Source organism: Neopsephotus bourkii, unplaced genomic scaffold (assembly GCF_033783945.1).
Source record: "Neopsephotus bourkii isolate Nb327-2 ecotype Australia unplaced genomic scaffold, CSIRO-AGI_Nbou_v1 NB_1572, whole genome shotgun sequence".
Classification (NCBI taxonomy): Eukaryota; Metazoa; Chordata; class Aves; order Psittaciformes; family Psittacidae; genus Neopsephotus; species Neopsephotus bourkii.
In genome coordinates, this window is record NW_026902048.1 from 2781631 (window position 1) to 2794003 (window position 12373).

The window sequence follows — 12373 nt, forward strand, 5'->3', positions numbered from 1 at the left end:
GAAGAACAAGAATGGTCTGTACCACAAGAAATACCAGCATAAGTACTGACTTTATTCTGGTGATAGAACAGCTACTATGCAAAACACACCAGGTGAAAGCATTAACATGACATCCTTTGTTCAGGTGAGTGTTGAGAATGTTACAGCCTACTTGTGGTAAAACAATGGCAATGAACAAACCACAACCTCCATCATATGATGAGGAGCATCTCATCACACCCACATACAGGTTACATGACTGGGAGGTTTTATGACAGTATGAACATCTGGGCCATTTTTCCTTGGGGATTCCAGACCTGAAGCACCACCAGTTTCAGGTCCAAATGTTCAGATTATTTAAGATTATCAAGCAAAGTTTTCAACACTTCTCAACTGAAGCACAGCACGTACAGGCTGAGATCCAAAAGGCGCTTAGGAGTGAAGCATCCTATAGCTAACATGCTCTCTCCTTTTTGACAGTTCATGGTAAAACACCGGTTGATTAACAGCAATGATCAAGAAGCTAGCACTTCTGCTTGTCCTTTCTGCAAGGAAGTTAATCCTTGGCAGACTGGCAGAGTTGACAGTTGAAGACACTACCAAGCCAATGAGCTTGAAAGTCAAAAGCTGAAGTTATGTTAACTCTCCACTAAAATGAAAAGTATCATCATAAGAATAGTTATTTATCTTGCTGTAGTTCAAGGAGATACATTGTTCTGGGGTCTATTCTTACCATCCACAGCTTGTGTAAAGTCACTCACTCTTGATTAACAGATGCCATGGTCCTCGCTTTGAAAATGCACAGTAAAAATATACTCTTCTAACTGTCAATGCAGAATTTCAAAAGCACCACATTCTGCAGGAACATGAGGGCTGCAGAATAACTTGAGACCAGCACAGCTTGAAGAACTTGTTAACACAAGTAAATAATCATGTCTTTGTGTGACTGCTTGCATGAACTCCAGGAATTAACAAGCAGTGAGCTGTTACAGATTTTCTTGGAGTCAATTTTTCGATCCTACTTAAAGCGGTCTACCCAGACCCGGATCTTTGATATGCATTTCCAAAGCAGTGGGTGAGAGAACTGACTTTGTGCGTCTGCCCTAGAATACTCAAGATTAAAAACATTCTCCAAATACAGTGCCGAATCAGTTGGAAAAACATCACTTGCACAGCTGGCAAATAAATACAGGACTTCAGATCAGAGGAAAAGCACTTTTTATGTAGCTGACCGGCAGCACCTATTGAAATAAATACTAAAAACAGTCTCCAAAGAAAACGAGAGATATCTGTTATTCACCAAGAACACCAGATATATGCAATGTTTTAAAAATAGCTGCTTAAGTTTTGATTCTTTGCGATGTGTTATCCAAGTCTGTACTACAAACATACATATAAACATGGAGCCTTAATCCTCCATGGCAAGGGTGGCAAGGAAGAGGTGAAGGATGAAGGAATTGCTCCCACAAACCCTCATGTATCACAGAATCCCAAATGCAAGACAGATCTTTAAAGGATCTCTCAGAACACTTAATTACTCCACTTGAAAGTGCATCTTTTATTCTACAAATGTCTAGGACATGACACATTTCAGTTTCTGCAGTTCAAAGTTGGTATTTTAATAAAGATTTGTACAAAAGGGTGGAGTAAATATGGTACTATCTGCTAATTTGCAATATATACCAAAGTCAAGGGTAGTTTTCATAGGAAATACATGAGGAATACTTGCAATAGCCATACCCTAAAAGAAAAAAAATGACAGATTCCACCAAATGACTGGTTTTACATTGTAAGGCCTCCTTCAACAGCACAACAGCCTATGTTTGCTATGGTAAACAGCAAAAGCAATGAGTCCCCTGTACATGGGTACAGTGAAAACAAGTTTTGCTTTTACTGCTGAGTATTATTATTTATTCCAATTATACCAAGATTGTGCACACTGCAAGGGAAAGGACCAAAAAAAAAAAAAAAAAAAAATCACACAAACTAGAGGTACTTATCGTTATGTAATTAAAACCCAAAATATTCATTATATTCATTAGCACTGTTAGCTACTTGTACCTTCAATGGGTGGTATGTCTGGAGTTAAATGAGACACTTAAATTCTTGCATAATCCAAATGGAAATATTAACAACTCACGTTACCACTAGAAACTGAGGGAAGAACTTCTAAATAGTACTATTTTCTGTTTAGATACAGCTTATGCTCTAGGTTTACAGAAAAGCTTAAACCATGACTGACAGGCCAGTCATGCTCACAGTCTGTCACAGTGAGAACTGTTCTAAGAACTAAAGCACATCTCTGGGAACTTCACGGATTATGAGTAGCTTGAGGCTACACACACAGGTAGTGATAGGAAATAAATCAAGCCAGGCTTTAAATTGTTTTAAAGAACAAAAATTGTTTTAAAGAAGACTGCCATCTGTGCTCAGAAAGATGCCCCAACAAGCACTGCTCCTCCTCTGTTTAGAACTTGCTTCTTCCAGACTATGACTTGTTACTAACAATTACTCTACCTATTAAGCTACATCTATTTACTGTTATTTTGGGTTCCATGTCCAATTCAGGAAAAAATTAACAGTGTTTGAGGGAGGCGGAAAGCAGAAGAAGGGAGAAAGTTTAGTGTATTAGTTATGTTTTCTCAGCAGGTAACTAAGAACACAGTGGAAGGAAGGAAGAATCCTGGTCTATGAACAGGATTTAGAACACTGGCCAAGTATCCAGCTCATAGGAAAATTAAGCATTTCATTAACACAACCAAGTCAAAACACTGATAGTTTGAAATGAAGACAGGCCCTCTACTAGTATTTGACATTGACTTAAGATTCTGGTCCTCACAGCAGTGAAGGAAGAGCCATCTGATTCACTCTGAGATTTTACTGATGTACAGCTAAGTAAGCTCTTGTTCATCAGTTAAATGATTAGCTTTTTCTGTTAATTTATTAGAAAAAAAATCAGGAGATTATCACAGCAAGTATTTCACAGCTCTAAGATAATCTGACACGTGTAACTGTCATAGGACTGTTGGAACAGCAAGCAATCTGAACTAGAACTACGTAAAATCACTAGTGGTAGTAAAATAACTAAGCACCACCATTAGCAACAGACTTCAGAAACTTACATAAGATGGATTCTAGACAAACTTCAAGATATATGTGTGTGTATATATATGCATATATATATACACATGCATATATATACATGGACACATACACACATGCATATATATATATATGTATGATTTAATTAGTGACTAAAGCTGGAATTCATCAAAATTCAGAATACCAGTACAGGATGGTAAGATTAAAACACCAGCACTGTTTTAAGAGGTAAATCTAGTATTCTTAACCCTAAACCCCTAAATTTAATCACTGGCTTAGACACAAAGGAAGTGGGGCTTTAGATTATTTTCAGGCAGACCAAAGCTGTTTAAAAAAGAAATGAAGTCTATCCTACTTCTGGCAATTCTTTATGTATCTGAAATGAAGGAATGCAAAAATGATATTAACTGGGAACAAAAACTTTTTCCAGCACTGTCAGCTTCTTAAAGTCACCAACAATCTGTCATTAGTCCCCAGTATGCCCAAAGCAATTCCAGCACAGACAAAGAATTAGAAGAATATTTTCAAGTAGAACAATATTACTAAATGCAAGATATGGAAAACTTAATGAGAACAGTAAACAGCTCAAATAAAAGACTCAGGGGATTAAGTGTTGTTAAAAACAAAAGGGTGTGAGGGGGAGAGAAGAGACAGACACCATTACGAGGGTAAGTGCTCTGCTCAGCACAAAATATACCCAGGTGTCTTCTGTCTCTGTATTCACATAAGTAATTGCTACTTTGCCTACATTTTCAATTTCCCAAGGAAGCCGTTTCTTCCTGAACCATGAGTGGCAAATAAAACCCCAAAATATGACTTGTTTACAAGCCAGGTTTACAGTAAACACTTCTACTAGAAAAAAGAAATAGATTCAAACATATATATACTCACACATATATACATACACACACATGCATTTATTTATATATATTGAAGTTGTTCATGAATGATATGCAGGACCACTTCAGGTTTTATTCATTTTCTCTCTTCTTAAGTAAGGTGAAAGTGAGATTGTAGTCCTTAACCATACAAAAATCCTCCTTAACATGTCTCAAAGGCATTTGTGTGCTGTCTCAAATTATTTCAAATGTTACATGCAGTATAATTACATTTACATAATCATTTAGCAAATCAAGTCCAATAACGCCTACATTTTCTCAGCATCATGAGCAGATTACAAAGTCATTTCCTTATTTCACTGAAACCATTTTTAAGCTTCTTCCTTCCTTTAACTGTACACCACTTTTTTTCACAGTGAGGTCCACGCTATTTGGAGACCAAAGCAAGTGGTCAAACAACAAACACAATACAACAATACTATTCACCATGCTCATACATATTCTTCTCTCAGCCCAAAGCTGTTTTGCCTTTTTATTGGATTTTCCCCCCACTAAGTCAAGCCCACTTCTGGCAAGTCTCTATCTATCAAACATGAAGGAATACAAAACTCTGTCAGCACTGCCAACCTTCTTACTGCCTCGTGTGTGTCTAACCATCCACATTCATGGTATTGCCTCTCAGCACTGTTTCAGTTCTATGAAGCTGTGTTGGTATTTCATGGAAATTTGGAGATTTTAGTCATCTACATTAAGCATCAGCTTTTATTTTCAACTGAGGCTGGTTGCAGGGCTCTTCCTTCTTAACATGTTTTAAAACTTCACATGCAACTTCTCTTATGAAACATTTCAAATAAGTGTATTTTTTGAAGGATGTGATCCAACTTCCATCATACTACCTTTTAGCTTTGAACAGCAAAATATGGAGCCTAAGCTGATTGCCAAATGCATATCTAGACTGGATACACCAGGAAGAAAATAGAATCATTCAACTTTCTCACCTAATTCCGTGTGTGCACCCATATATACTGAGGTACAATTCCAGGATCTTCAGTTTCATGTGAAGGTCACCCAAATTCAAAAAAAACAAGCTATGAACCGATTCGAGTGCTATCAAATACCATAGCATCCCATGGTTAGCAAGCTACTATACTGTACATACAGTTCAAAACACAAGTTGGTAATCCATAGCCTGGAAAAGAAGCAATGCTGGGGAGGTGGAGAAAATGAGATGAAAAACAAAACCAAAAAGCTTTTGGTTTATAAACATAGTGTTTCAACACCAACTTTGCTGTTTATGCTCCCCACACTGTTAAACTTGTCTCTTGGCATATGCTCCATCTGGCTGTGGAGATGCATCTGCTTCTTTATGCTGCAGGCTCTGCATGTGCAGATGAGCTCTACATGCTTACTCAAAGCTATGATCTGACAATCGCATCTCTGACACTATGTATGTCTATGACTAAAGAACATGTATTGCTCCTACGACTGCTCTTCAGTGGAATTTTGTGAAAAGGCAGAGAAATAGAGTGCTTGCTTGGTATTTTAACGCATGATGATGCACTAAAAGCTTCTGTAGGATTAAACTGGCTTATTTATGCTACTGTAACTAGCAGCAGGTACATTTACCTGCTTTTAGTCTTGCTCCTGTCAAAACCATGACATGACCACCATCACACTAAGCCATGACAAATGTTACTTCCTATTAGAGTCACCATTCCCCATGTTAAGAGATTTAATACAAACATCCAAATCACTTGCTGTAACTTACATCAAGAAACAATTATGGTTACTGCAATATACCAGCTTTTTACAAGAATATGTTTACAGTAGTTACTTGAAATAGTTTAGGATTTATTCTTCACACTTTTAGTTACTGTTTTTACTATGGATTATTGTATATTTCAAGGACAGCTGTCAGTATCTGGGGTATAACCTAAGCCTTATACAGCCCATTATACTATGCTGAAGACAGCATTAAACTATACACTGCAGAAGAGGCTTATTAACTGACACCTATCAGAAATTCTCATGGGCACAGATGCCAACCAGCAAAGTAGGTCACATTTTAGACAGGCTCCTAAAAATCAAATCACTTCAGTTTAATGAGGTGATATGGTAGAACATGCACAACCCACTCAGGGCCAAGTGTAGCTGAAATAAACCCTGGCTTGCTGTATCACTCAAGGAACATCAAAACAGAGAAAAGAGGTAGGAAGTTGAGCTAAACAGGCAAGAGCCTGTCTTCAGCCTTCCATTCCCAGAAAAAGTGAGGCTGAAAGAGAGGGAACAACTGAAGAACTGCTGCTTTTAGAAGCCCTCTAAGGGACAGAAGGACCCACCATGGAAGTGCTACCCTGCAGATAACCTATAATAATCTTAACACGCCCTACACTAAAGAGGGTTGAGTGCAAGTGCCTACTCATTTCCCTTTTTTCCTTTGGATGAAGGAAGAATGAACACTCACAGTCTCAAACTGTCTTTTATACATTACAACATTTTGTTGACCATATGGATACAGAATCCTGATAAAACCTGACATTCCTCCCATTTTACTCCACAGAAGTACTCTGCTTCTTTCTTCAGGAAAAATAATCACTTGCCAAGAATAACGTGTTACAGAAAAAAATTCCACTAGCATTAAAGCATCAAATGCTGCAACACCTACGGCAAGTCCTTCAAATCACAGACAGCACTTCAGTGTATCAAACTTCAGCTGTGCCAGTATGGCTTTGTAAAACCAAATACAGGATCCTAGTATTTCAAGAATTCAAAGCACACACTTGGTATGAATCTCACTTTTTTTCAACATCCCTGTGCAAAAGCTCTGGCTTTCCCCCCTCAAATAACTAATAATGTTCATTAGTCTTATAAGACTAATTCATTTGATGTGAACAGGACCATATTCTCCAAGAGAAAGCATCAAAGCATTTTTAATTAAAATTTTTATTTCTGAAATCATATGTAAAAGGTTACTTTTTAATTTCAACAGAAGATAAACATTTTTCCTTTCATGAGGCTCGAAGGAAAATTACACTCTCCACCTCCTGAGTAAATACCTTTTACTAGAAGGTCAGATCAGCAATCATAAGCAAAGTTTCACTGTCCTCACCAACACCACCTGTGTTCACCCTCCATATTTCAGAGGAATGCAGAAATTAATCAAGAAAACCCCATTAGGTCAGTTGTGTCTGATCCTGATAAGAAAGGGCATTTTCTCACAAGCCTGTTTATGTTCTGAAGGTTTTAAGTGTTTCGAATAATCCTGTTTGCCCTATTCACCTCTCTTTTTTCCCAGTGCTGTAAAACAGATTCAAACAGCAGAAGAGTCAAAGATCACAAAGGTTGAATCCCAGCTCAAAAATGCCACACAAATCATCCTTTAAAAGTGGTTACAAGCCATGTGTTACAAGATCTTCTCCCTTAATCTTAAAAGTATCATATGGCAGGGAACGGACCACTCTCATGCATACTACTGACAGCTAGAAAACTAAGCTTAAAATTTCTTTCCATGGCAAGAAATAGGTAAAGAAGCCAACAATCTATTGATAGGTAAATTGTTTAGAAATTGAAAGGGGGAAAAAAAGGGAGGGAGGGAGGGACAAGGAAATATTTACAGAAACTAAGTGGGACCAACAAAAAACCCACATAAAAGGGACAAAAAAAACTGAAACCAAGAGGCATAGGACAGCAACAGAGCATTCATATCTACAGTAACATGTACAGTGAAAGACATAAGGGCATGTATCAAAAAATTCCTGTATTCATTTAAGATGCCAATGCTCTCCCTCCTACTTTGTTTTCACACAAACGTTCCAGCAGCAACAGAAGATACCAAGCTCTGGGCATGTGAAAGCAATTCCTATGCCAAAATTGAACAGGAGGGAACTATAAGGGGAAGATGTCTCATCGATTTCACTTAATCATTTACAACATTGCTATCCACCCAGTACTAAAAATTAGTAACACTAGCTTTGTTTCCTCCCTTATACGGCTTCTGAGCTGTGTAGAATTAGCTTTCCTTCTAGCATAGCAAAACACAAATCAAAACGACCTTCCTGTCATGCATACCAGGACCACAGTGGGTCAAGACTAAATTCATGGTGAGCCTCCGTCACAATAAATACCATTTGTCATATTCAAGGAGGCAAGTGAATACTGAAACATTAACTAAGAAATACCTCAACTGTTACTCCATAAAACTAAATTACTTATTCAAATTGGTTTAATATATACTTGACAGATTTTTAGCTGGGTATTTTCTGTAATTTCTATTTGTTAAAATAGTATTTCTATGTAGGCATGATAAAGAACAGCCATTTTACATCATTTTTCAGAACACTTCCAAAATGCTGACGCTGTAACTTCACCTCTACCACACACAAGAATCCCTCAAAGGTGACATTACATGCAGTGAGCTTTTGGCAACTTGCTACTGCTTAAATACAGGTGTCTTAGTCCCCCTGTCTCATCTCTTCTCCCTGCCTATGCTGAACCTGTCACTGCATCTGCTCCAAAGCAGATCATACTCTCCTCTGAACCAGTTCTGTTGCAAAGCAAAAGAGTAGATAATTTTCCACTGAAAATGAGTGTTTTTCTAAATTACAGACATTATTTACTTACACTGGGAAGCGCAGCATCTGATCCCAACCATGAATGATTTCTCTAATTCCATAGAGAACAATAGCTAATAGATCACAAAGCTACTATACAGGTGGAGCAAATCTTAAATGCAATCAGTTGCAAGGAAAATGAAACTGTGGAATATCCTTCTGAAATACTGAATACATTTTTTTTCTGGAATCCAACAGTGAGAAAACGTTGATTTATCTGAAATATATTGAGCTTGTAAATATTTTATCCTACCGATTTCATCTTCCAACCCAGAACAGAGCCATAAACTTAAAGAACATATTTTCCCTGCAAAAATGTATATAATCCCCTTTCTGGCTGAAGAACTTTTTTTACTTCCTTCTCAGAAAAAAGAACAAAAATACTCAAAAACATTTCAAGGAGATGAATGAGCCCACAGGGCTAATCTGAAAAGACAGCTAGATGCACTCCTAGATTATATTATGCTTCAAAAGTGACAGTAAAGTCCCAAATCCCCCACTAATGTAATGCAGTAAGCCTACAGAGAAAAACTGGAAAGCATCTGCAGATGGGTCCTCGCATGTTCCACCAGAAGAGAAACCAGAGATGCACTTGGGTACTAACTGCACTTTTTATGTAGTTGTCAGGGGGCAAACGCTTGACACCTGTGTAAAAAAAGTCACCAAGAAAAAACCCCTACATCAGCCTTGTGTAGAAATGATTATGGTTCTTACTCCTCAGGTTGGGAAGAAGCACTGTTACCACAGGTCATAATACAAAGAGGCCTCAGATGCAGAACAAAAAGCAGCCTGGTGACTTGACTTGCTTGCATCCCCATCTCAAATTCATGTCCATCACAATCAAAAGCTCATCTTGAAAGAACTGGGTTTTCCCTAACCCTACAGTAGCTATCCCTTATTTGTATTAATCCTGGTAATACTCCTTCAACTCTTCACAGCTTGTACTATCCCTCTTATTAGTACTCAACACTGAAGACATAAGGCAGCTGACAAATTAGCAGAGGATCTTCTCAGCAAGAAATAAAAGGCATTTGTCTATTTCTCAGGTTTTTTTTCAATCTGATTTTTGCTTGAAAACTAATTTACAAGATCAGCTATTATCCCGCCTCTGTTCTGCGATCCCCTTGGCAATGAACTATTTAGCTATACAAGGCTAATCACTATTCCTAAATCGTTCCTAAAAAGCAAGGCATTTGTTCAGAAGACAACTTTGGAATTTAAATTAAACGCTGAAGTCAGCCACCTGTTTTGGTCTATTTACAGGACTACTGGAGACATGACTTATCTGAAATGCAGTTACAGTGCAGAAAGGCTCCAACTGCCAAGAAAATCCTTGATTTCTACTGCACCTAATTTAGAAATCATGTACTGGAAAGAGTTACTATTTAAAGCACCAGCATAATAGAAGTCAACAAAACCAATACCTTTGAGTAAATATATTCATGCTGTTCTACTACTGCAGAAACTGCAATTGTTCTACTGCTGCTTTAACTGACATACAGAGTGACTGGACAACAAATTCAATTAAGTTCATCTGCTCCATAGATTTACTTGGGGGGGGAGCTTTTTGGCTGAACAAGGAGCAGCACAGCCACTGGCTGATTTGATCAGAGTACAGTATTTGACTGGTGAAGTGGCTACTGGCTCAGAAAAGCAGCCAACTACAATTGTCAGACTGAGGGCACTCTTTGGACCTTTTTCTCCATCCAATTGATTTTTTCCATGAAAAAATCAAACACTTCCCCCTCTCCCAAAAAAACAATCATCTTTCACACCTCTATTTCCATTGCCAAATGTGGCTGCAATCAAACATGTTTCCCAGAAACTGGCAGGGGGCGGAGGGCAGATGGGAAAACAACGTGGCTGTAAAGACAACTTATTGCCTTAGAAAAACCAGACTAAAAGCAGCAGTTGACATTTTATGACAAGGTTTTCAAGTTATTAAATACATTTGGTTAAAATATCTTAAAATACTCTATATTACTCTATATTTAAAATGCTAAGAAGATAAGAAAACTGATGTGTCTTTTCATATTGTTACCTCAACAATATCTGAGTTGGTTCGGCTTTCATGGGGCTCGTTGTATTCTGTGTATTTAAGTAGAACTTTGTCCATATCAGTGCTGGCATACTGAAAGAGTTTGTTAGAGCTGTTAAAAATGATGAGTGCTATTTCACAGTCACAGAGTACACTCAACTCATATGCCTTCTTCATTAATCCAAACTTCCTCTTCGTAAAGGTGACCTAGAAAAGAAAGGATAATAGTATTCTTTGAAACACATGCTGGGTTTGCAGGACTATAATCAAACATTCCAGAAATATGCTAATGAAGCCTATTTATTCCTACTAAAAGCAACACAACTGAACATGTGTACAAGCTCAACAGAACAACTGCATGTAATATTCTGGTGTCACTTTGAGGACCAATGCTCTATATTAGACTAAGCTGAACAATTACACCACCCCACCCCCCCAACTCTTCCACTGATATAACTACCAAGAAGTGTTAAATTTTGAGGATCCTCTAACAACGTTTCCTTCTGTTCAACTCTGACTTTCAAGGTATCATAATATTTACTTCTGTAATGATTAGTTATTCCATAACTACTCTACAAGTTACTCACAACTTCAATTTAACTAAAAGTCAAAGAACACGCCAATATCAGTGGCAGTAACACTGTAACTATGTAATACTATTTCTAGTTATGTGAAGCTAAGAAATATTCTTATTTTGTTGCAATTCAGCCATCTAATCAGATTCACTTATACTTTTGTTTTCTGCACTTTGGAACATCATGGAACAATCGTTCTGTCCAATTAGAACTGCTGTAGGGGAATAAATCCATTACAAACCATCACAAAGAACCATATGCCCATAGGAGAAAGGAGAAAGACACTTATTAAAATATCACTACCAATTATGAGAAAAAAGGTTTTAAAAATTATTCCTTTTAGAGGATTCCAGTTCAGGATATCGGAGTATCACTGTATTTGATAGCAAATTGAATCAAACAGGATTGATGCTAAAGGTCAACTTTTCTTAAAAGACAGTATTTTTACTAAATGTCCTCTTAAGTGTCTCAAAAAGGCACTTTATCTACTAGTATGAGGTTAATATTCCAAGACATTTTTAATAAAGATGTTATTTTCAGATTCAACCTTTCAATCTGAGCTTCAGAGCTGAATCGAACACCTCTGTCTGTGGCCACACTCACACCCCTATACTACAATTTGAAGTAAATGCCTCTGCACAGGTGAATGACCTACATGCCCTACTTGTTTAACAGAAATAGTCTTTTGCAAGATAGGAATGAAGTAAAACACAAGAAACCATCAAACCTGTTTTATGGGTTTCTATTATTTCACGTGTTAATTACCAAGGTGTACATCAAGTTTTTGGAAGACGGGTGGGAAAATTCTGTGTATACACACCTCAAGGCGTTTTCTCCAGAGATGAGTATCTCATGCATATTGCTTTTTTAATACTATCCATAATTCAAAACGTATACTCTACTTCCCACCACATAAATAGACTCACGGGATGCAGAAAGATACTCTAACAACAGCATGCTGGTAATGACTGTACTATTAAAACAGTATATGTATACTTTACTCTTCTATCACAAGTGTTTGCAAAGGTACTGTGGGCCTGAGATTCCCCTCTGGCCATAAAACTGTATCCATATCCATCAAAAACATGTGCCCCCTGCCCCCAAAATACCAGTGTCCCCACACTTTTTGAAACCCTGGACTGTTAACACTTAGCCACAGCAAGAACAGAGATAATGAACAGAAGACCCAGAAAGATGAGAACGTGGAATGTTGGGTGTATTATGATAACC

The 12373-nt window shown here is 37.6% G+C and overlaps 1 protein-coding gene across 9 annotated transcripts in view; it reads right to left on the bottom strand.

Annotated features, from left to right (window-relative positions):
* MEF2A (myocyte enhancer factor 2A) overlaps positions 1 to 12373 on the bottom strand; it is an 89598-nt gene that overhangs the window by 37506 nt on the left and 39719 nt on the right. For all 9 annotated transcript variants that reach the window (XM_061371267.1, XM_061371263.1, XM_061371258.1 and 6 more), the window contains exon 3: positions 10572 to 10775. In XM_061371267.1, the coding sequence (XP_061227251.1) occupies positions 10572 to 10775 (204 nt within the window). The remainder of the gene's footprint in view (positions 1 to 10571; positions 10776 to 12373) is intronic.